This window comes from Pecten maximus, chromosome 2 (assembly GCF_902652985.1).
Source record: "Pecten maximus chromosome 2, xPecMax1.1, whole genome shotgun sequence".
Lineage (NCBI taxonomy): Eukaryota > Metazoa > Mollusca > Bivalvia > Pectinida > Pectinidae > Pecten > Pecten maximus.
In genome coordinates, this window is record NC_047016.1 from 6,133,548 (window position 1) to 6,160,854 (window position 27,307).

General features: G+C 35.9%; 1 protein-coding gene across 1 annotated transcript; it reads right to left on the reverse strand.

Moving 5' to 3' along the window:
• On the reverse strand, positions 1-27,050 carry LOC117340714 (fibropellin-1-like). The gene is made up of 9 exons (XM_033902480.1): positions 26,807-27,050; positions 25,957-26,056; positions 11,792-12,003; positions 7,912-8,115; positions 4,342-4,482; positions 1,761-1,974; positions 811-1,274; positions 165-422; positions 1-17 (listed from the first exon to the last, which is right to left on the reverse strand). The coding sequence occupies exons 1-9, from the start codon at positions 27,048-27,050 to the stop codon at positions 1-3; spliced, it is 1,854 nt and encodes a 617-aa protein (XP_033758371.1).
• Positions 27,051-27,307: the final 257 nt, after the last annotated feature.

The following is a 27,307-nucleotide window of genomic DNA, read 5'->3' on the forward strand; positions in this document are numbered from 1 at the left end:
TTAGCCAAGGATGGTTTCTGCAAAATTTTATCAAAAATAATTCAGGAGTTTTTGAGAAGAAATCAAAAATATGTAAATGTTAATTAATGATGGACTTTGGACACTGGATGCTGAGGTGACCTAACAACACAAAGTGAGAAATATTTAGATAAAAAAATATTTACCTGCATGACAAATACACACTGGTGGCCCTCCAACAGTTTCCAGACAGGTACCATTGTTCTGACACATTGTCATGTCACACTCCTTCACGTCTGTCTCACAATGAGTCCCTTCCCAGAAGTCCCCACAGATACACAGGAAGCTACCAGGCAGGTCCACACAGGTGGCCCCATTCTGACAGACGAGGGGGTTTAAACACTCTTTTATATTATCTTCACACCTGTTACCTGTCCATCCGGTGGGACACTCGCATGTCTCACCTGTAATCAGTGAAAACAAATCAAACTTATTTATCATCTTCATTATAACATCTTCAACAAACTTTGTTATCCTTCATCCCAGCATGCTACTTGCCCAATATCATAGCCCTGGGCCTCTTGCTTATTGAGAAGTTATTTTAAGATTTTAAGACATTTGACCACTGTGATCTTGGGTCAAGGTTATTGATTTGAACAAACTTTGTAGTCATTCATCCCTGTATGCTACTAGCCCAATGTCATGACGCTGGGCTTCTTGGTTATTGAAAATGTTAATTGTAATAGGTAATAAGATTTACTCCAGCAATATGAAAATTACATAAAAGGATTAAGTTTTGATATATTCTTTATACACTATGTATTATCACATAGTTTATGTCAGTTTAATTACCTTGGTTGGTGTTATTACATGTTCCTCCATTAAGACAGGTGAGCATACATGTGTTGATCTCAGCCTCACACACCTGCCCTGTGTATCCAGCAACACATGTACAAGTGTACCCTGTCTGACCATTGGTAAATTCCACACATGTGCCTCCATTCTGACATGGATCTGATCCACACTCGTACACATCACCTTCACATGTGTCTCCAAGGAAACCAGGTGGGCACTGACAGGTGTAGAAGGGGGGAGTGGTTAGGTCTCCTACACAGGTGGCGCCATGAAGACAAGGCGAGGGATCACAATAGTCAGTACGTATCTCACAGAGAAGGCCTGCATACGCATCCAAACACTGACACACATACCGGTCCCCTTCATCCACACAAGTCCCACCGTTTTGACAAGGGTTGCTATGACAATCATCAATGTGTGTCTCACACTGGTTTCCCGTCATACCCTCTGGGCACTCACACCTGACAAATCAATAATCACATCTTATGTACATTAGATTTAACTAATTTTTGGACAACAAGAAATGATCACGGTATAACTGTTATAGAACTCAGAGAAATGTCTTCAAATGATTATCATTCCTGTTTTGGTTTGTTTGCTTGGTGTATCGTCCTGTGAACAGATGTTATTTTGAGGCAGGGTGTCTAGAAATGTAGTAGTTGGTGGCTACCTCACTGACTAACATGCAGCAGGTCTACCACAATCTATCTTGGGGAGGTGTATGGCCTAAGATCATAGCAATGTCAGCATATGATGGTCCATGATCTCAGCTCCAACATACATCAAACCAAACACCACAGATTGGCACCTGAGATTGCATTTTCGATTGGTCTACCAACTGTGTGGGTGCAAGCTTCTCTTGAGTACATATACATCAATGTGTAAAGTCTACTGTACAGTGGGAAACATGGGCAGTTGTGAGGAAATTGTATTGGCCACAATGATACCTGTATTTGTTGACATCATCCACACAGACTTGGTAATTCTGACAAAGTTCTGGGCTGCAGTCATCAATGTCAGTCTCACAGGTTGTGCCCGAGTACCCTGGAGCACAGAGACACTGGAAACTATTGATGGTTACATCTGAGCAGGTGGCTCCATTCAGGCAAGGGTTGCTCTCACACTCGTTGATGTCAATCTCACAGCGAGGACCAGCGTATCCTGTGGAAAAGTATACATCATTACTGTGTAGACAGGATTGTACATCATTACTGTGTAGACAGGATTGTACATCATTACTGTGTAGACAGGATTGTACATCATTACTGTGTAGACAGGATTGTACATCATTACTGAGACAGGATTGTACATCATTACTGAGACAGGATTGTACATCATTACTGAGACAGGATTGTACATCATTACTGAGACAGGATTGTACATCATTACTGAGACAGGATTGTACATCATTACTGTGTAGACAGGATTGTACATCATTACTGTGTAGACAGGATTGTACATCATTACTGTGTAGACAGGATTGTACATCATTACTGTGTAGACAGGATTGTACATCATTACTGAGACAGGATTGTACATCATTACTGAGACAGGATTGTACATCATTACTGTGTAGATAGGATTGTACATCATTACTGTGTAGACAGGACTATACATCATTACTGTGTAGACAGGATTGTACATCATTACTGTGTAGACAGGATTGTACATCATTACTGTGTAGACAGGATTGTACATCATTACTGTGTAGACAGGATTGTACATCATTACTGTGTAGACAGGATTGTACATCATTCCTAAGACAGGATTGTACATCATTACTGTGTAGACAGGATTGTACATCATTACTGTGTAGACAGGATTGTACATCATTACTGTGTAGACAGGATTGTACATCATTACTGTGTAGACAGGATTGTACATCATTACTGTGTAGACAGGATTGTACATCATTACTTAGACAGGATTGTACATCATTACTGTGTAGACAGGATTGTACATCATTACTGTGTAGACAGGATTGTACATCATTACTGTGTAGACAGGATTGTACATCATTACTGTGTAGACAGGATTGTACATCATTACTGTGTAGACAGGATTGTACATCATTACTGTGTAGACAGGATTGTACATCATTACTGTGTAGACAGGACTATACATCATTACTGAGACAGGATTGTACATCATTACTGTGTAGACAGGATTGTACATCATTACTGAGACAGGATTGTACATCATTACTGTGTAGACAGGATTGTACATCATTACTGTGTAGACAGGATTGTACATCATTACTGTGTAGACAGGATTGTACATCATTACTGTGTAGACAGGATTGTACATCATTACTGTGTAGACAGGATTGTACATCATTACTGTGTAGACAGGACTATACATCATTACTGTGTAGACAGGATTGTACATCATTACTGTGTAGACAGGATTGTACATCATTACTGTGTAGACAGGATTGTACATCATTACTGTGTAGACAGGACTATACATCATTACTGAGACAGGATTGTACATCATTACTGTGTAGACAGGATTGTACATCATTACTGTGTAGACAGGATTGTACATCATTACTGTGTAGACAGGATTGTACATCATTACTGTGTAGACAGGATTGTACATCATTACTGTGTAGACAGGATTGTACATCATTACTGTGTAGACAGGATTGTACATCATTACTGTGTAGACAGGATTGTACATCATTACTGTGTAGACAGGATTGTACATCATTACTGTGTAGACAGGATTGTACATCATTACTGTGTAGACAGGATTGTACATCATTACTGTGTAGACAGGATTGTACATCATTACTGTGTAGACAGGATTGTACATCATTACTGTGTAGACAGGATTGTACATCATAACTGAGACAGGATTGTACATCATTACTGTGTAGACAGGATTGTACATCATTACTGTGTAGACAGGATTGTACATCATTACTGTGTAGACAGGATTGTACATCATTACTGTGTAGACAGGATTGTACATCATTACTGTGTAGACAGGATTGTACATCATTACTGTGTAGACAGGATTGTACATCATTACTGTGTAGACAGGATTGTACATCATTACTGTGTAGACAGGATTGTACATCATTACTGTGTAGACAGGATTGTACATCATTACTGTGTAGACAGGATTGTACATCATTACTGTGTAGACAGGATTGTACATCATTACTGTGTAGACAGGATTGTACATCATTACTGTGTAGACAGGATTGTACATCATTACTGTGTAGACAGGACTATACATCATTACTGAGACAGGATTGTACATCATTACTGTGTAGACAGGATTGTACATCATTACTGTGTAGACAGGATTGTACATCATTACTGTGTAGACAGGATTGTACATCATTACTGTGTAGACAGGACTATACATCATTCCTAAGACAGGATGTGGTACTGGAGACTTAAAATTTTAGTTACATCATATAGGGATATTATGACACATACTTTATTTTACAAAAGTATAAATTACTTCATTAACGTTTCCATGGTATGTGGTTTCCCATATGTCTGTTTGACCTACCTGCTATACATGTGCAGTTGAAAGCATCAATTTCATTGTTACATGTTCCGCCATTACGACATGGAGAGGAGGCACATTCGTCTATATCCATTTCACACTGCTCGCCATGGTAACCAGGCTTACAATAACATGTGTAGCCACCTAAAATGAAATTATATTGATACAGTATAAGTTTAAGTTTTTATTAGATAAGTTAAACTCAACATCACCAGATTTTACTCATTCAGTATTTCAACTCTATTAAATTGTTTAGGACCACTAGATGAAATAATGTTTTTTAGGAAAGAATGAAATACTGCATGTATATCAACTAAGATTTTGAAAAGAGGTTGCTTCTGAAAAATAATCAAACAAGAGGCCTAGATGGCCTGAATCACTCACATGGCCAGTGAAGAATTATTGGCAAAATTACTATTTCCAATTTTCAAGTTGACTGCAATATGTTAGCAATGTTTTAGGAAATGGTATACCATATTTCTAACAGAGGTGATATGATTCTATGATGCATTGGTTAATCATAGGTGCATTGTCCAAGTCAGTTAATGGTATTGAAATACCTAAAATTAGCTCTGTCAGTGTTTTTGTTAAATCACACTTCACCAATGTGAAAATATAATGTAGGTCAAGGTCATTTATTCAAGGAAATATCATAGCATTGCCATAGCAGGAACCTATAGGCCAAAGATGAGTGCCCTGGGTCTTTTATAACATAAGAAGGTTCATCAATTAATTTTCAACCATTATGTCCATGTGACCTTGAAAATAGGTCAAGGTCATTCATATGAAGAATTTTATATTGATCTGCCCAAGGTACCTGCTGGCAGAATATCAGCCTAAAATATGGGCCTCCCAGAGCCTGATCATGAGAGGATTCTTGAATTTTTTAACATATTTGACCCCTGTAAATAGGTCAAGACCATTGGTAAGTGGAAACTTCCTAATATATATACCTTCCAGCCAAATATCAGTTCTCAGTTGCTTATAGTTTTCTAGAAGAAGTTGAAAGTTGATGGACGAGGGACGCCCACTCGTGCACAATACCATAAACTCACTGGCACTTTGTGCCATATGTGAGCTAAAAAAACCGCCAAAAATGTGCACATTATACAGTTAGCATGCTAGATGCTGAAGAGTGACATGTACACTCAGTCTGCTTAGTTTTACATGGATCATCGCATACCTGTAACCTTTAACAAGGGTCTTCAGGCATGTCTCTTTAAGTTAACCTTCCTTAAGAACATGTTTGACCCCAGTGACTTAAAATATGTGGGACGGTAATTTCTTTTCGCAAATTTGTTTTTCCTTCCTGAACTTTAACACCCAAAATATCCTAATACTAGGTCTTTAGCTTTATTGTATTGTTTAACATTTTATCAAAAGCTTTGGTCTTTTAAGGATGGCCTTCCGTGTGCAAGATGCATGTGGTGAGTGTGTGTGTTTTGGGAGGTTGGGATATGTTTGTGTTCTGGGTCATTCAATAAAGTGTTACATATGTTCCCCAAACAACCTCCAAACACGTCATAAATAAAGTAGTTAATAAAACACCTAACATTTACCATTTCAATTTCAAACAAATAGGATAAATCTAAGTTTCAAACAATCAGATCTATACGGCAGGAAGTTGTGGCCATTTTGCTAAAATATGAAACTTAATTTACGGAATTAATTCATCATTTTCTCATGATACATCTGTAACATTATATGATCAAAATCAGATAATTCGTCGAGGTATTCTCATACTTATGTGAAAATTATGTGAAAATCGTCTTAAAATGAAGGCACCAGAAAGCTGACTGATTTTCTATAAATAGAAATAGTGACCTTGTCCTAATTGACTTTGACACTCTCGTAATGTACATCAATGTGAATGGGCATGCCTTACAATGACCCAGATGAAGGCTTTGTTTGGAATAGCCCTCTAGACCTTGTAATGTATGACGACGTGATGGAGCATGCCCTACATGGGCCCAGGCGAAGGCTTGGAAGTGCCCTCTAGACCTTGTAATGTATGACGACGTGACGGAGCATGCCCTACATGGGCCCAGGCGAAGGCTTGGAAGTGCCCTCTAGACCTTGTAATGTATGACGACGTGAAGGAGCATGCCCTATATGGGCCAAGGCGAAGGCTTAATTGGAAGCGCCCTCTAGACCTTGTAATGTATGACGACGTGACGGAGCATGCCCTACATGGGCCCAGGCGAAGGCTTGGAAGTGCCCTCTAGACCTTGTAATGTATGACAACGTGAAGGAGTATGCCCTACATGGGCCCATGCAGGCGAAGGCTTGGAACAGCCCTCTAGACCTTGTAATGACGACGTGAAGGAGTATGCCCTACATGGGCCCAGGCGAAGGCTTGGAAGTGCCCTCTAGACCTTGTAATGTATGACAACGTGAAGGAGTATGCCCTACATGGGCCCAGGCGAAGGCTTGGAACAGCCCTCTAGACCTTGTAATGACGACGTGAAGGAGTATGCCCTACATGGGCCCAAGCGAAGGCTTGGAAGTGCCCTCTAGACCTTGTAATGTATGACAACGTGAAGGAGTATGCCCTACATGGGCCCAGGCGAAGGCTTGGAAGTGCCCTCTAGACCTTGTAATGTATGACGACGTGAAGGAGTATGCCCTACATGGGCCCAGGCGAAGGCTTGGAAGTGCCCTCTAGACCTTGTAATGTATGACGACGTGAAGGAGTATGCCCTACATGGGCCCAGGCGAAGGCTTGGAAGTGCCCTCTAGACCTTGTAATGTATGACGACGTGACGGAGTATGCCCTACATGGGCCTCGGCAAAGGCTTGGAAGTGCCCTCTAGACTTGACAATATTGAAGTGAATCAGTCTACTCTATAGCCTCTATTGCTTTATTGATGAGACAATTAAGCTCATGCAAAGTATCAATAAAGCTGCTCCCTTCATGTCCTAACTCGTAGTGAATTCACTTAGACTGGAGAATCCTTAGAGTCCCTGATGGCTTTCTGGTACTGAGCCATGCATGCCATCACTGAAGTTAAGTGTAAATAAAACCATTGGTACTGAGCCATGCATGCCATCGATCACTGAAGTTAAGTGTAAATAAAACCATGTTACATGTACATGAAGCTGTAAAGTGTTTGGTATCTAAATAGTCTTGGGTGAAGTTTATGTCATTTCTGAAAGGTGTAGTATATAGATCTTGTATGGCATTTCAGACATGCTCAATTATCAAAATTGTCCTGTATATATAGACTACTACACACAATACTGTACATATAACTACTACACTCACACACAATACTGTACATATAACTACTACACTCACACACAATACTGTACATATGACTACTAAACTCACACACAATACTGTACATATAACTACTACACTCACACACAATACTGTACATATAACTACTACACTCACACACAATACTGTACATATAACTACTACACTCACACAATGCTAAATGTACATGATAACTGAAGCATATCCCAGAGCAATGTTTTGAGAAATGAGAAGTCTGGATTGATCACAAATTCACGTTTTAGATACAATTATACAGTTGACTTATTTAATATTGAGGTTTCCTTTTAACCTACCTGTTGTTTGGTCCACACAAAGTGCATTCTGTCCACATGGGTCTCTGCTACAACTCCTAACTACTGCCTCACACCTGTCCCCAATGAATCCGTCCACACAGGTACAGGTGTACCCCTCCACCCCAACATGGCATGTCCCTCCAAACAAGCACGGCCCACTCAGGCAGGGGTCCAGAAGTGTCTCACACTCAGCACCCGTGGCACCTATATAGCAGATGGTCATTTTCTGTCATTTTTCAAGTTTTGTTTTGATTTGTTATTCTAAAATTGGAAAACTTTTTTTTAGCAAACTTGATAAGCACTTACCCCAAGATTCCTCAGGCAAACTTTTTGTAAGGTTATATATATAGATAATGGCCTTGGAACTCAGATGATGTTTATAAAGATTCTAACATCTTTGACCTTTGATAACTTGTTAGTAGTTCAACATCATTCATTTCAATCAACTTGACAAGAAAGTCCATAGGCCTAAATGGTCAACTGACAAACACTTACAGTATAGGGACACACCCCTCAATCCGAAGGGCTCAACTAGCATCATTACCATAAATTGTCATTCGTAGCCAGTTATGTTTCAGATCAAATATGGTTTTTATCCATTTGGCTCAAAGGAGGAATAGCATCTTAAAGCAAAATTTCAGCCAAGTTATCGTTTTTGGGCGCTGACCTTCTGTCCTCAGGGGTTGGACCAGCCTCATTTACATAAAATATGAAGGGTTAAGGAGGATTGAGTTCTAAAGCAAAATTTCAGCAAATGAAAGTTTTAACAAATTCAACCCAGGTTATAAGTTGCTCAAAGAACATGCAGCCTTTGACAGACTCAGAGTACAGTCTTTCATAGACACAGAGTAAAGTCTTTGACAGACCCAGAGTAAAATCTTTGATAGCGACCCAGAGTACAGCCTTTGACGGACCCAGAGTACAGCCATTGACAGACCCAGAGTAAAGTCTTTGGCAGCCTTTGACGGACCCAGAGTAAAGTTTTTGACAGACCCAGAGTAAAACCTTTGACGGACCCAGAGTAAAGTCTTTGGCAGACCGAGAGTACAGCCTTTGACGGACCCAGAGTAAAGTTTTTGACAGACCCAGAGTAAAACCTTTGACGGACCGAGAGTAAAGTCTTTGATACACCAAGTGTACAGTCTTTTACAGACCCAGAGTAGTCTTTTACAGACCCAGAGTGGTCTATTACAGACCCAGAGTGGTCATTTACAGACCCAGAGTGGTCATTTACAGACCCAGAGTAGTACAGACCCAGAGTAGTCTATTACAGACCCAAAGTAGTCTATTACAGACCCAGAGTAGTCTTTTACAGACCCAGAGTAGTCTTTTACAGACCCAGAGTGGTCATTTACAGACCCAGAGTAGTACAGACCCAGAGTAGTCTATTACAGACCCAGAGTAGTCATTTACAGACCCAGAGTAGTCTTTTACAGACCCAGAGTAGTCTTTTACAGACCCAGAGTGGTCATTTACAGACCCAGAGTAGTACAGACCCAGAGTGGTCTTTTACAGGCCCTGAGTAGTACAGACCCAAAGTAGTCTTTTACAGACCCAGAGTAGTCTTTTACAGACCCAGAGTAGTCTTTTACAGACCCAGAGTGGTCATTTACAGACCCAGAGTGGTCTTTTACAGACCCAGAGTGGTCATTTACAGACCCAGAGTAGTACAGACCCAGAGTGGTCTTTTACAGGCCCTGAGTAGTACAGACCCAAAGTAGTCTTTTACAGACCCAAAGTAGTCTATTACAGACCCAGAGTGGTCTTTTACAGACCCAGAGTGGTCTTCTACAGACCCAGAGTAGTCATTTACAGACCCAGAGTAGTACAGACCCAGAGTAGTCTATTACAGACCGAGAGTAGTCTTTTACAGACCCAGAGTAGTCATTTACAGACCCAGAGTGGTCATTTACAGACCCAGAGTAGTACAGACCCAGAGTAGTACAGACCCAGAGTAGTCTATTACAGACCCAGAGTAGTCTTTTACAGACCCAGAGTACAGACCCAGAGTAGTCATTTACAGACCCAGAGTAGTCTTTTACAGACCCAGAGTAGTACAGACCCAGAGTAGTCTATTACAGACCCAGAGTAGTCTATTACAGACCCAGAGTAGTCTTTTACAGACCCAGAGTAGTACAGACCCAGAGTAGTACAGACCCAGAGTAGTACAGACCCAGAGTAGTACAGACCCAGAGTAGTCTATTACAGACCCAGAGTAGTCATTTACAGACCCAGAGTAGTCTTTTACAGACCCAGAGTAGTCTTTTACAGACCCAGAGTAGTCTTTTACAGACCCAGAGTAGTCTATTACAGACCCAGAGTAGTCTTTTACAGACCCAGAGTGGTCTTCTACAGACCCAGAGTAGTACAGACCCAGAGTAGTCATTTACAGACCCAGAGTAGTCATTTACAGACCCAGAGTGGTCTTTTACAGACCCAGAGTAGTACAGACCCAGAGTAGTCATTTACAGACCCAGAGTAGTCATTTACAGACCCAGAGTAGTCTTTTACAGACCCAGAGTAGTCTTTTACAGACCCAGAGTAGTACAGACCCAGAGTGGTCTTTTACAGGCCCTGAGTAGTACAGACCCAGAGTAGTCTATTACAGACCCAGAGTAGTCTATTACAGACCCAGAGTAGTCTTTTACAGACCCAGAGTAGTCATTTACAGACCCAGAGTGGTCTATTACAGACCCAGAGTGGTCTATTACAGACCCAGAGTAGTCTTTTACAGACCCAGAGTAGTCTTTTACAGACCCAGAGTAGTCTATTACAGACCCAGAGTAGTCTTTTACAGACCCAGAGTAGTCATTTACAGACCCAGAGTGGTCTATTACAGACCCAGAGTGGTCTATTACAGACCCAGAGTAGTCTTTTACAGACCCAGAGTAGTCTTTTACAGACCCAGAGTAGTACAGACCCAGAGTAGTACAGACCCAGAGTAGTACAGACCCAGAGTAGTACAGACCCAGAGTAGTACAGACCCAGAGTAGTCTATTACAGACCCAGAGTAGTCTTTTACAGACCCAGAGTAGTCTTTTACAGACCCAGAGTAGTACAGACCCAGAGTAGTACAGACCCAGAGTAGTACAGACCCAAAGTAGTCTTTTACAGACCCAGAGTGGTCATTTACAGACCCAGAGTAGTCTATTACAGACCCAGAGTAGTACAGACCCAGAGTAGTCATTTACAGACCCAGAGTAGTACAGACCCAGAGTAGTCTATTACAGACCCAGAGTAGTACAGACCCAGAGTAGTCTTTTACAGACCCAGAGTAGTACAGACCCAGAGTGGTCTTTTACAGACCCAGAGTAGTCTTTTACAGACCCAGAGTAGTCTATTACAGACCCAGAGTAGTACAGACCCAGAGTAGTCTATTACAGACCCAGAGTGGTCATTTACAGACCCAGAGTAGTCTATTACAGACCCAGAGTAGTCTTTTACAGACCCAGAGTGGTCATTTACAGACCCAGAGTGGTCTTTTACAGACCCTGAGTAGTCTTTTACAGACCCAGAGTAGTACAGACCCAGAGTAGTCTTTTACAGACCCAGAGTGGTCTATTACAGACCCAAAGTAGTCTTTTACAGACCCAGAGTAGTCATTTACAGACCCAGAGTAGTCTATTACAGACCCAGAGTGGTCATTTACAGACCCAGAGTAGTACAGACCCAGAGTAGTCATTTACAGACCCAGAGTAGTCTTTTACAGACCCAGAGTAGTACAGACCCAGAGTAGTCTTCTACAGACCCAAAACTTTATACACATATGCTGATATTGCATTCCTGTGTGAAACTATCACAATTTCTTTTTATATTAAATGATTGTCCGAAAAACTTTTACGGTACATGAAAGTAATGTGACACAAGTTTCTGTTGTTACCTGTAATGCAGGTACAAGTGTAGGTGCCATAGGTGTTCTGGCACATCCCGTACGGCTGACATGGTGGAGTTGTCTGGGTACACTCATTCACATCCTCCTGGCACGTCACACCCGAGTAGGCCTGGGGACAGAGACACACACCTCCCTCACATACCCCACCATTCTGACAAACAGGGCAGGAGATAGGACTTTCACAGTAGTCTCCAGTATAGCTGAAATATCAAAATAAGGTAATATATTATCATATTATAAAGAGGATAATTGACCTGGAATACAGAGATAATTCTACCCAGCAAATATCACCATTCTAGACCTGTTACAATATAGAAATTAGGACCTTAGTGAGTCGTTCCTACGCCAGAAATCTGATGTTTTTTAATCTAAGTGAGTGAATAAGTTTATTAGAAAGAGTCTCACAAAAAAAAAAGATTGCTTCTTCAATAAAGGCTGAGTATACAGTAAATAGTCCAATGTTATAAACATACTTCATTGCCATTGATTACCTCCCCTTGTAGAACTCCCATGTGACCACAGTGTAATTACACTACCGATGCCTGAGTAGTCCTATTTATCGGCAGTTCAGCGGGTTTCACAAACAGTGCATACAAATTAAGGTTTTGCCATAAAAATCCTTGGCTATGGTAACTATAGCCTCGTAAATGCCAGTTATCTATATTAGGGAGCAGGAATCTCCAAGGTTAACTTTCAATAAAATATATTACAGCCATCAGTTGTTTGCACGTTTACAATACTCTGAAATACTTATTTATTTACTAAACTCTGTAATACTTGTTTGTTAATTATACTCTGTAATACTTGTTTGTTAATTATACTCTGTAATACTTGTTTGTTTACTATACTGTGTAATACTTGTTTACTAAACTCTGTAATACTTGTTTGTTTACTATACTCTGTAATACTTGTTTGTTTACTATACTCTATAATACTAGTTTGTTTACTATACTCTGTAATACCTGTTTGTTTACTATACTCTGTAATACTTGTTTACTATACTCTGTAATACTTGTTTGTTTACTATACTCTGTAATACTTGTTTACTAAACTCTGTAATACTTGTTTACTATACTCTGTAATACTTGTTTGTTTACTTTACTCTATAATACTTGTTTGTTTACTATACTGTGTAATACTTGTTTGTTTATTATACTCTATAATACTTGTTTGTTTACTATACTCTGTAATACAAGTTTGTTTACTATACTCTGTAATACTTGTTTGTTAATTATACTCTGTAATACTTGTTTGTTTACTATACTCTGTAATACAAGTTTGTTTATTATACTCTATAATACTTGTTTGTTTACTATACTCTGTAATACAAGTTTGTTTACTATACTCTGTAATACTTGTTTGTTAATTATACTCTGTAATACTTGTTTGTTTACTAAACTCTGTAATACTTGTTTGTTAATTATACTCTGTAATACTTGTTTGTTTACTAAACTCTGTAATACTTGTTTGTTAATTATACTCTATAATACTTGTTTGTTTACTATACTCTGTAATACTTGTTTGTTTATTATACTCTATAATACTTGTTTGTTTACTATACTCTGTAATACAAGTTTGTTTACTATACTCTGTAATACTTGTTTGTTAATTATACTCTGTAATACTTGTTTGTTTACTAAACTCTGTAATACTTGTTTGTTTACTATACTCTGTAATACTTGTTTACTATACTCTGAAATACTTGTTTGTTAATTATACTCTGTAATACTTGTTTGTTTACTATACTCTATAATACTTGTTTGTTTACTAAACTCTGTAATACTTGTTTGTTTACTATACTCTGTAATACTTGTTTGTTTACTATACTCTATAATACTTGTTTGTTTACTAAACTCTGTAATACTTGTTTGTTTACTATACTCTGTAATACTTGTTTGTTTACTATACTCTGTAATACTTGTTTGTTGACTATACTCTGTAATACTTGTTTACTATACTCTGTAATACTAGTTTGTTTATTATACTCTGTAATACTTGTTTGTTTACTATACTCTGTAATACTTGTTTGTTTACTATACTCTGTAATACTTGTTTGTTTACTATACTCTGTAATACTTGTTTGTTTACTATACTCTGTAATACTTGTTTGTTTACTATACTCTGTAATACTTGTTTGTTTACTATACTCTGTAATACTTGTTTGTTTACTATACTCTGTAATACTTGTTTGTTTACTATACTCTGTAATACTTGTTTGTTTACTATACTCTGTAATACTTGTTTGTTTACTATACTCTGTAATACTTGTTTGTTTACTATACTCTGTAATACTTGTTTGTTTACTATACTCTGTAATACTTGTTTGTTTACTATACTCTGTAATACTTGTTTGTTTACTATACTCTGTAATACTTGTTTGTTTACTATACTCTGTAATACTTGTTTGTTTACTATACTCTGTAATACTTGTTTGTTTACTATACTCTGTAATACTTGTTTGTTTACTATACTCTGTAATACTTGTTTGTTTACTATACTCTGTAATACTTGTTTGTTTACTATACTCTGTAATACTGTTTGTTTACTATACTCTGTAATACTTGTTTGTTTACTATACTCTGTAATACTTGTTTGTTTACTATACTCTGTAATACTTGTTTGTTTACTATACTCTGTAATACTTGTTTGTTTACTATACTCTGTAATACTTGTTTGTTTACTAATACTCTATAATACTTGTTTGTTTACTATACTCTGTAATACTTGTTTGTTTACTATACTCTGTAATACTTGTTTGTTTACTATACTCTGTAATACTTGTTTGTTTACTATACTCTGTAATACTTGTTTGTTTACTATACTCTGTAATACTTGTTTGTTTACTCAATACTCTGTAATACTTGTTTGTTTACTATACTGTGTAATACTTGTTTGTTTACTATACTCTGTAATACTTGTTTGTTTACTATACTCTGTAATACTTGTTTGTTTACTATACTCTGTAATACTTGTTTGTTTACTATACTCTGTAATACTTGTTTGTTTACTATACTCTGTAATACTTGTTTGTTTACTATACTCTGTAATACTTGTTTGTTTACTATACTCTGTAATACTTGTTTGTTTACTATACTCTGTAATACTTGTTTGTTTACTATACTCTGTAATACTTGTTTGTTTACTATACTCTGTAATACTTGTTTGTTTACTATACTCTGTAATACTTGTTTGTTTACTATACTCTGTAATACTTGTTTGTTTACTATACTCTGTAATACTAGTTTGTTTACTATACTCTGTAATACTTGTTTGTTTACTATACTCTGTAATACCTGTTTGTTTACTATACTCTGTAATACTTGTTTGTTTACTATACTCTGTAATACTTGTTTGTTTACTATACTCTGTAATACTTGTTTGTTTACTATACTCTGTAATACTTGTTTGTTTACTATACTCTGTAATACTTGTTTGTTTACTATACTCTGTAATACTTGTTTGTTTACTATACTCTGTAATACTTGTTGTTTACTATACTCTGTAATACTTGTTTGTTTACTATACTCTGTAATACCTGTTTGTTTACTATACTCTGTAATACTTGTTTGTTTACTATACTCTGTAATACTTGTTTGTTTACTATACTCTGTAATACTTGTTTGTTTACTATACTCTGTAATACTTGTTTGTTTACTATACTCTGTAATACTTGTTTGTTACTATACTCTGTAATACTTGTTTGTTTACTATACTCTGTAATACTGTTTGTTTACTATACTCTGTAATACTTGTTTGTTTACTATACTCTGTAATACTTGTTTGTTTACTATACTCTGTAATACTTGTTTGTTTACTATACTCTGTAATACTTGTTTGTTTACTATACTCTGTAATACTTGTTTGTTTACTATACTCTGTAATACTTGTTTGTTTACTATACTCTGTAATACTTGTTTGTTTACTATACTCTGTAATACCTTGTTTGTTTACTATACTCTGTAATACTTGTTTGTTTACTATACTCTGTAATACTTGTTTACTATACTCTGTAATACTTGTTTGTTTACTATACTCTGTAATACTTGTTTGTTTACTATACTCTGTAATACTTGTTTGTTTACTATACTCTGTAATACTTGTTTGTTTACTATACTCTGTAATACTTGTTTGTTTACTATACTCTGTAATACTTGTTTGTTTACTATACTCTGTAATACTTGTTTGTTACTATACTCTGTAATACTTGTTTGTTTACTATACTCTGTAATACTTGTTTGTTTACTATACTCTGTAATACTTGTTTACTATACTCTGTAATACTTGTTTGTTTACTATACTCTGTAATACTTGTTTGTTTTACTATACTCTGTAATACTTGTTTGTTACTATACTCTGTAATACTGTTTGTTTACTATACTCTGTAATACTTGTTTGTTTACTATACTCTGTAATACTTGTTTGTTTACTATACTCTGTAATACTTGTTTGTTTACTATACTCTGTAATACTTGTTTGTTTACTATACTCTGTAATACTTGTTTGTTTACTATACTCTGTAATACTTGTTTGTTACTATACTTGTAATACTTGTTTGTTTACTATACTCTGTAATACTTGTTTGTTTACTATACTCTGTAATACCTGTTTGTTTACTATACTCTGTTATACTTGTTTACTATACTCTGTAATACTTGTTTGTTTACTATACTCTGTAATACTTGTTTGTTTACTATACTCTGTAATACTTGTTTGTTTACTATACTCTGTAATACTTGTTTGTTTACTATACTCTGTAATACTTGTTTGTTTACTATACTCTGTAATACTTGTTTGTTTACTATACTCTGTAATACTTGTTTGTTTACTATACTGCTGTAATACTTGTTTGTTTACTATACTCTGTAATACTTGTTTGTTTACTATACTCTGTAATACTTGTTTGTTTACTATACTCTGTAATACTTGTTTGTTTACTATACTCTGTAATACTTGTTTGTTTACTATACTCTGTAATACTTGTTTGTTTACTATACTCTGTAATACTTGTTTGTTTACTATACTCTGTTATACTTGTAGGTTTACTATACTCTGTAATACTTGTTTGTTTACTATACTCTGTAATACTTGTTTGTTTACTATACTCTGTAATACTTGTTTGTTTACTATACTCTGTAATACTTGTTTGTTTACTATACTCTGTAATACTTGTTTGTTTACTATACTCTGTAATACTTGTTTGTTTACTATACTCTGTAATACTTGTTTGTTTACTATACTCTGTAATACTTGTTTGTTTACTATACTCTGTAATACTTGTTTGTTTACTATACTCTGTAATACTTGTTTGTTTACTATACTCTGTAATACTTGTTTGTTTACTATACTCTGTAATACTTGTTTGTTTACTATACTCTGTAATACTTGTTTGTTTACTATACTCTGTAATACTTGTTTGTTTACTATACTCTGTAATACTTGTTTGTTTACTATACTCTGTAATACTTGTTTGTTACTATACTCTGTAATACTTGTTTGTTTACTATACTCTGTAATACTTGTTTGTTTACTATACTCTGTAATACTTGTTTGTTTACTATACTCTGTAATACTTGTTTGTTTACTATACTCTGTAATACTTGTTTGTTTACTATACTCTGTAATACTTGTTTGTTTACTATACTCTGTAATACTTGTTTGTTTACTATACTCTGTAATACTTGTTTGTTTACTATACTCTGTAATACTTGTTTGTTTACTATACTCTGTAATACTTGTTTGTTTACTATACTCTGTAATACTTGTTTGTTTACTATACTCTGTAATACTTGTTTGTTTACTATACTCTGTAATACTTGTTTGTTTACTATACTCTGTAATACTTGTTTGTTTACTATACTCTGTAATACTTGTTTGTTTACTATACTCTGTAATACTTGTTTGTTTACTATACTCTGTAATACTTGTTTGTTTACTATACTCTGTAATACTTGTTTGTTTACTATACTCTGTAATACTTGTTTGTTTACTATACTGTGTAATACTTGTTTGTTTACTATACTATGTAATACTTGTTTGTTTACTATACTCTGTAATACTTGTTTACTATACTCTGTAATACTTGTTTGTTTACTATACTCTGTAATACTTGTTTGTTTACTATACTCTGTAATACTTGTTTGTTTACTATACTCTGTAATACTTGTTTGTTTACTATACTCTGTAATACTTGTTTGTTTACAATACTCTGTAATACTTGTTTGTTTACTATACTCTGTAAATTATTATGTGTTTGTTTCTTATTACTTGTTTTGATATGAATGTTTTCCCTTAATAAGTCCCTAAACAGTATTTTACTGGATTATCAACAATTTCATTTAGATTAATTTATCTACAAGGGACTGTGAAGTTGGCTGGATCAATTACAATGTACTTTATAATGAGAAACCTGCTTCTAATAAATTTGATATGAAAAGCAAATACAAAGGGTTATGTATATTGATAGGTATAAAGTGAAAGGAAGTTACAGGAAAAAATTACACTTATTTGACCTTGACCTTGACAAAGCTTTGCATTTTGTCAGGTGGTGATGAAGGTATACAGCAACTTCCATTAAGATATCTTTAACCATTTAAAAGTGATTTCTTCGACAAGAATTATAGTAAAGATTTATTTTTGCTTGACCTTTGACCTTGACCTCTAGTATACTGCTAGCTTCAACAGTAAAGAAGTTATGGCTCGGACAAGAAATCATCAAGCATCATTGCAGAAGAATCAGAACCAGTACTTATACAATATGATATGTACAATGTAACATTATAATAGAAACAGTGTTGTTAGTAAAACAGTTTAATGTCAAATCATTGAAACTATAAAGAAATGATGATTTCAGAGTATCTAAGTAAACACAATTGAGACACAATTTTTTGTGTGTTTTTTGTGTGTTTTTTTTCGTTTTTGAATTAAAAGAAAATATTAAAGAGTGAAAAAATGTTAGAATATATGGTTGTTTTCAATCTTCATGATAGACTTACAAAAGTCTTACAAAAAGTGGAACGTTAGTCTGGAAGTCTAATGTGACAAATTGTCTAATGATTACTTAAAGTGTCATTAATCCTCACTATCGCACTGGGTAACATCAATGTTTTAAGTTATGCAAGACCAAATTCCAGTGATCTGTGAGAAGGATAGCAGCTATCATCAAATTACTTCTGAGTCATATGTGCTACAGCGGCACCCTTTTCTCATTTGACAGCGCATTCTTTCATTAAATCTTGTGGCCTCTGCTATGAAATTCTGGAGATCAAAGGAATTTTTTCGTTTGAAGTTTGGGACAACCAACAAAAAAGCCATTTTGCTTCCCTTATAATTACAATAGTTGTCAATCATGACCATTTTACAGCATTCTATTTATGCTTTGCTACCTCTAGACACTGGAGAGTTCCAATTCAACAAAGAAGCTTAATACCCTGGAAGCTGATCCTTAAAAGGCTGCATGTTTGGTTTCCTAATCCAGGAAAATTGATAGTTTTTGTCTGCACTTCCGATATTCTGCTTTCTTCAATTCCAAAACATGATCAAATATGAACATTTAGGATCGATGTTGTCTGGTTCTGATTCTACAGTACTGATACAATTTAATGAGAATGTGAGTGTATTTAGAAATAGAACAGTTTGAAACATTATTTTAACAAGCAACATTTACCTTTTGAGCTGATGTATCTTATAGTACAAGTCAAATGATAATGAATGCAGATCGAGTACAGACAGTTAAAGCCTGTACCCATATAGGCAGAGAGAGCATTAGGCATGGGTTCTACAAAATCTTCACAGAAAAGTAGGCAATTTGAACATGCCCTGGTTTTATCATTATAGGCAGATCCAGAGGATGAGTCTTAATAAGTTTAAACATAAACAAAATCTTTACTGAGTCTTTATCAATTAGACAATTGAAACAAGCCAAGGTTTCATTAGCTTAAATTTCTTAATTTTTTCAATAGGAAAGCATAAGTAAATGAAAATCTTGGTTTAGGAACTTTCTTTAATGCTTTCATATACAGAAAATATATCAAGTTTAGGAATTTCCTTCAGTTATATTAATTTTGTAAAGATATTGATTAAACTGAGATCAGTAGTCTCCAGGGTATGTATTTATTAGTCTCCAGGGTATGTATTTATTAGTCTCCAGGGTATGTATTTATTAGTCTCCAGGGTATGTATTTATTAGTCTCCAGGGTATGTATTTATTAGTCTCCAGTGTATGTATTTATTAGTCTCCAGGGTATGTATTTATTAGTCTCCAGGGTATGTATTTATTTACTATGTAACATTATTCACTAAAGACATGGACAGATAGAAGAAACAGTTTTATACAATTATTCTTTCTTCAGTATTATATCACTTTTATAACATTTTAACTTAAAATATCTCAATTAAATATAGCCATGAGAAGTTAGTCGAATCTGTAACAGGATGAACTTCACGGTAATCAAACAACAATCCCTCACATTTTGAAAATTATACAAAGTCCAGATGTAATAGATATAGAGCTTTTAAAGTTTGAGTTGACTGATGAAATATCTTCATCCAACATTGTCATGCATATCACTGACACAAGATGTTTAAACTGATCAAATCCGATTTCTATTAATGGGGATAAAACACATGCATCACCACTCCATGCATCTGTGGTTTGTAATAGACATAAAATTCTATCGGAGCAGGAAGAACGTAAACAGATGTTACGTGATTCTCTGTAAACCATAGGGAGTTGATGAAATGTCCTTTAATTGTATTTGCTGGCAGCTGCATTGTGCACTAATTAGTCGCCACAGTTGCAATGTGAGGCTGCATAGCCGAACAATACAGTCATCTCAGATCTCTTGAATACTGCTAAAAATCTCTGTTCAATTTAGGAAGTGTCTAAAGTTATCTAACTAGCCAACAGTCTTACTTACTCTTTAGGAATTGTCTAGAGTTATCTAACTAGCCAACAGTCTTACTTACTCTTTAGGAATTGTCTAGAGTTATCTAACTAGCTAACAGTCTTACTTACTCTTTAGGAATTGTCTAGAGTTATCTAACTAGCCAACAGTCTCAATTACTCTGTAAGAAGTGTCTAGAGTTATCTAACTAGCCAACAGTCTTACTTACTCTTTAGGAATTGTCTAGAGTTATCTAACTAGCTAACAGTCTTACTTACTCTTTAGGAATTGTCTAGAGTTATCTAACTAGCCAACAGCCTCGCTTACTCTGTAGGAATTGTCTAGAGTTATCTAACTAGCCAACAGTCTCGCTTACTCTGTAAGAATTGTCTAGAGTTATCTAACTAGCTAACAGTCTTACTTACTCTTTAGGAATTGTCTAGAGTTATCTAACTAGCTAACAGTCTTACTTACTCTTTAGGAATTGTCTAGAGTTATCTAACTAGCTAACAGTCTTACTTACTCTTTAGGAATTGTCTAGAGTTATCTAACTAGCTAACAGTCTTACTTACTCTTTAGGAATTGTCTAGAGTTATCTAACTAGCCAACAGTCTTACTTACTCTTTAGGAATTGTCTAGAGTTATCTAACTAGCCAACAGTCTCAATTACTCTGTAAGAAGTGTCTAGAGTTATCTAACTAGCCAACAGTCTTACTTACTCTTTAGGAATTGTCTAGAGTTATCTAACTAGCTAACAGTCTTACTTACTCTGTAAGAAGTGTCTAGAGTTATCTAACTAGCTAACAGTCTTACTTACTCTTTAGGAATTGTCTAGAGTTATCTAACTAGCTAACAGTCTTACTTACTCTTTAGGAATTGTCTAGAGTTATCTAACTAGCTAACAGTCTTACTTACTCTTTAGGAATTGTCTAGAGTTATCTAACTAGCCAACAGTCTTACTTACTCTTTAGGAATTGTCTAGAGTTATCTAACTAGCCAACAGTCTTACTTACTCTTTAGGAATTGTCTAGAGTTATCTAACTAGCCAACAGTCTCAATTACTCTGTAAGAAGTGTCTAGAGTTATCTAACTAGCTAACAGTCTTACTTACTCTTTAGGAATTGTCTAGAGTTATCTAACTAGCCAACAGTCTTACTTACTCTTTAGGAATTGTCTAGAGTTATCTAACTAGCCAACAGTCTTACTTACTCTTTAGGAATTGTCTAGAGTTATCTAACTAGCTAACAGTCTTACTTACTCTTTAGGAATTGTCTAGAGTTATCTAACTAGCCAACAGTCTTACTTACTCTTTAGGAATTGTCTAGAGTTATCTAACTAGCTAACAGTCTTACTTACTCTGTAAGAAGTGTCTAGAGTTATCTAACTAGCTAACAGTCTTACTTACTCTGTAAGAATTGTCTAGAGTTATCTAACTAGCTAACAGTCTTACTTACTCTTTAGGAATTGTCTAGAGTTATCTAACTAGCTAACAGTCTTACTTACTCTTTAGGAATTGTCTAGAGTTATCTAACTAGCTAACAGTCTTACTTACTCTTTAGGAATTGTCTAGAGTTATCTAACTAGCTAACAGTCTTACTTACTCTTTAGGAATTGTCTAGAGTTATCTAACTAGCTAACAGTCTTACTTACTCTTTAGGAATTGTCTAGAGTTATCTAACTAGCTAACAGTCTTACTTACTCTTTAGGAATTGTCTAGAGTTATCTAACTAGCTAACAGTCTTACTTACTCTTTAGGAATTGTCTAGAGTTATCTAACTAGCTAACAGTCTTACTTACTCTTTAGGAATTGTCTAGAGTTATCTAACTAGCTAACAGTCTTACTTACTCTTTAGGAATTGTCTAGAGTTATCTAACTAGCTAACAGTCTTACTTACTCTTTAGGAATTGTCTAGAGTTATCTAACTAGCTAACAGTCTTACTTACTCTTTAGGAATTGTCTAGAGTTATCTAACTAGCTAACAGTCTTACTTACTCTTTAGGAATTGTCTAGAGTTATCTAACTAGCCAACAGTCTCAATTACTCTGTAAGAAGTGTCTACAGTTATCTACATCAAACAGTAAAGCTAAAGGGAAGATCTCTCTTGTCAAGAAGCATAGTTTGTATATTGATATAACTGATATTTGACCTAAAAATTAAAAACCTGTAATATGGTCTGTTGTTTTTTGTATATTTGCTCCTCTAAAGAATGCTGTTAATATGATGTTCAGTAATAGTTACAATTTTTTATGTATTTGTAACACGTACAACATGGAAATCATCAACTCATAAAAGTTGAGTCAAATATTACTGGTGACTCTTACTCAAACAAAGTAATTTGAGTCTAAGTTGAGTCAAAGATTACTGGTGACTCTTACTCAAAGTAATTTGAGTCTAAGTTGAGTCAAAGATTACTGGTGACTCTTACTCAAACAAAGTAATATGAGTCTAAGTTGAGTCAAAGATTACTGGTGACTCTTACTCTAACAAAGTAATATGTGTCTAAGTTGAGTCAAAGATTACTGGTGACACTTACTCAAACAAAGTAATATGAGTGTAAGTTGAGTCAAAGATTACTGGTGAAACTTACTCAAAGTAATATGAGTCTAAGTTGAGTCAAAGATTACTGGTGACTCTTACTCAAAGTAATATGAGTCTAAGTTGAGTCAAATATTACTGGAAACTCTTACACAAACAAAGTATTATGAGTATAAGTTGAGTCAAAGATTACTGGTGACTCTTACTCTAACAAAGTAATATGAGTCTAAGTTGAGTCAAAGATTACTGGTGACTCTTACACAAACAAAGTAATATGAGTCTAAGTTGAGTCAAATATTACTGGTGACTCTTACTCAAACAAAGTAATACGAGTCTAAGTTGAGTCAAATATTACTGGTGACTCTTACTCAAAGTAATATGAGTCTAAGTTGAGTCAAAGATTACTGGTGACTCTTACTCAAACAAAGTAATATGAGTCTAAGTTGAGTCAAAGATTACTGGAAACTCTTACTCAAACAAAGTAATATGAGTCTAAGTTGAGTTAAAGATTACTGGTGACTCTTACTCTAACAAAGTAATATGAGTCTAACAAAGTAATATGAGTCTAAGTTGAGTTAAAGATTACTGGTGACTCTTACTCTAACAAAGTAATATGAGTCTAACAAAGTAATATGAGTCTAAGTTGAGTCAAAGATTACTGGTGACTCTTACTCAAACAAAGTAATAAGAGTCTAAGTTGAGTCAAAGATTACTGATGACTCTTACTCAAACAAAGTAATATGAGTCTAAGTTGAGTCAAAGATTACTGGTGACTCTTACTCAAACAAAGTAATATGAGTCTAAGTTGAGTCAAAGATTACTGGTGACTCTTACTCAAACAAAGTAATATGAGTATAACAAAGTAATACGAGTCTAAGTTGAGTCAAAGATTACTGGTGGCTCTTACTCAAACAAAGTAATATGAGTCTAAGTTGAGTCAAAGGTTACTGGTGACTCTTACTCTAACAAAGTAATATGAGTCTAACAAAGTAATATGAGTCTAAGTTGAGTCAAAGATTACTGGTGACTCTTACACAAACAAAGTAATATGAGTCTAAGTTGAGTCAAATATTACTGGTGACTCTTACTCAAACAAAGTAATACGAGTCTAAGTTGAGTCAAAGATTACTGGTGACTCTTACTCAAAGTAATATGAGTCTAAGTTGAGTCAAAGATTACTGGTGACTCTTACTCAAACAAAGTAATATGAGTCTAAGTTGAGTCAAAGATTACTGGAAACTCTTACTCAAACAAAGTAATATGAGTCTAAGTTGAGTCAAAGATTACTGGTGACTCTTACTCTAACAAAGTAATATGAGTCTAACAAAGTAATACAAGTCTAAGTTGAGTCAAAGATTACTGGTGACTCTTACTCAAACAAAGTAATACGAGTCTAAGTTGAGTCAAAGATTACTGGTGACTCTTACTCAAACAAAGTAATATGAGTCTAACAAAGTAATACGAGTCTAAGTTGAGTCAAAGATTACTGGTGGCTCTTACTCAAACAAAGTAATATGAGTCTAAGTTGAGTCAAAGGTTACTGGTGACTCTGACTCAAACAAAGTAATACGAGTCTAAGTTGAGTCAAAGATTACTGGTGGCTCTTACTCAAACAAAGTAATATGAGTCTAAGTTGAGTCAAAGGTTACTGGTGACTCTTACTCAAACAAAGTAATATGAGTCTAAGATTACTGGTGGCTCTTACTCAAACAAAGTAATACGAGTCTAAGTTGAGTCAAAGATTACTGGTGGCTCTTACTCAAACAAAGTAATATGAGTCTAAGTTGAGTCAAAGGTTACTGGTGACTCTTACTCAAACAAAGTAATATGAGTCTAAGTTGAGTCAAAGATTACTGGTGGCTCTTACTCAAACAAAGTAATATGAGTCTAAGTTGAGTCAAAGGTTACTGGTGACTCTTACTCAAACAAAGTAATATGAGTCTAAGTTGAGTCAAAGATTACTGGTGACTCTTACTCAAACAAAGTAATATGAGTCTAAGTTGAGTCAAATATTACTGGTGACTCTTACTCAAAGTAATATGAGTCTAAGTTGAGTCAAAGACTACTGGTGGCTCTTACTAAACAAAGTAATACGAGTCTAAGTTGAGTCAAAGATTACTGGTGACTCTTACTCAAACAAAGTAATATGAGTCTAAGTTGAGTCAAATATTATTGGTGACTCTTACTCTAACAAAGTTATATGTGTCTAACAAAGTAGTACGAGTCTAAGTTGAGTCAAAGATTACTGGTGACTCTTACTCAAACAAAGTAATATGAGTCTAAGTTGAGTCAAAGATTACTGGTGACTCTTACTCTAACAAAGTAATATGAGTCTAAGTCGAGTCAAAGATTACTGGTGACTCTTACTCAAACAAAGTAATATGCCACTCATCTACTATCAGTTACAGTACAATCATTTTTTCTTGTTTCTGTCAAAACAGGAAGTGCAAATTTAACTGGCCATACAAAATGCCATTCTAAAAATCAGAGGATGATTCTTAAATAAAAAGTCTTGACTATACACACTGCATGTCAATATTGTCTCAGTAAAAGTAATTTATATTAACAACAGTATGTACTATTTACAGTGATTCTGTTCCTTCCGTACACAATAATGTTTTGACCAAATGATAAGTCCCCTTCGGATACTTTGATCCTGACTTGGAGTGGATTATCGTTTCCAAACATATCCTGTAATTTGTAGTTATGATGTACTGGTCACCTATTTGACTTACCTGGGTGGACAAACACACTTAATGGTGGCATTGTCGATGAAACATGTTCCTCCATTAACGCAACTGTCTGACTGGCAGGTGAGCTGTCCGTCCAATATATCTGTAACATAAACAGTAACATGACATACGATCCTCTAACAGCACACCAGTGTCATTCGGACTGTCTACTGTCTGTAAGAGCACACCAGTGTCATTCGGACTGTCTATACTGTCTGTAAGAGCACACCAGTGTCATTCGGACTGTCTATACTGTCTGTAACAGCACACCAGTGTCATTCGGACTGTCTACTGTCTGTAAGAGCACACCAGTGTCATTCGGACTGTCTATACTGTCTGTAACAGCACACCAGTGTCATTCGGACTGTCTACTGTCTGTAACAGCACACCAGTGTCATTCGGACTGTCTACTGTCTGTAACAGCACACCAGTGTCATTCAGACTGTCTACTACCAGTGTCATTCGGACTGTCTACTGTCTGTACCAGCACACCAGTGTCATTCGCACTGTCTACTCTGTAACAGCACACCAGTGTCATTCGGACTGTCTACTGTCTGTAACAGCACACCAGTGTCATTCGGACTGTCTATACTGTCTGTAACAGCACACCAGTGTCATTCGGACTGTCTACTGTCTGTAACAGCACACCAGTGTCATTCGGACTGTCTATACTGTCTGTAACAGCACACCAGTGTCATTCGGACTGTCTACTGTCTGTAACAGCACACCAGTGTTATTCGGACTGTCTACTGTCTGTACAAGCACACCAGTGTCATTCAGACTGTCTACTTCCAGTGTCATTCGGACTGTCTACTGTCTGTAACAGCACACCAGTGTCATTCGCACTGTCTACTCTGTAACAGCACACCAGTGTCATTCGCACTGTCTACTGTCTGTACCAGCACACCAGTGTCATTCGCACTGTCTACTGTCTGTACCAGCACACCAGTGTCATTCGGACTGTCTACTGTCTGTAACAGCACACCAGTGTCATTCGGACTGTCTACTGTCTGTAACAGCACACCAGTGTCATTCGGACTGTCTACTGTCTGCAACAGCACACCAGTGTCATTCAGACTGTCTACTACCAGTGTCATTCGGACTGTCTACTGTCTGTACCAGCACACCAGTGTCAATCGGACTGTCTACTGTCTGTAACAGCACACCAGTGTCATTCGAACTGTCTACTGTCTGTAACAGCACACCAGTGTCATTCTTACTGTCTACTGTCTGTAACAGCACACCATTGTCATTCGGACTGTCTACTGTCTGTACCAGCACACCAGTGTCATTCGGTCTGTCTACTGTCTGTAACAGCACACCAGTGTCATTCGGACTGTCTACTGTCTGTAAC

Coding starts and splice junctions, on each gene's coding strand:
- LOC117340714 (XM_033902480.1), bottom strand. CDS start 27,050: ATGACACTGGTAGTAGACAGTCTGAATGACACTGGTGTGCTGTTGCAG. Junction 26,057..26,806: donor CACTGGTGTGCTGTTACAGA/GTAGACAGTGCG, acceptor TTTATGTTACAG/ATATATTGGACGGACAGCTC. Junction 8,116..11,791: donor CACTTGTACCTGCATTACAG/GTAACAACAGAA, acceptor TCTGCTATATAG/GTGCCACGGGTGCTGAGTGT.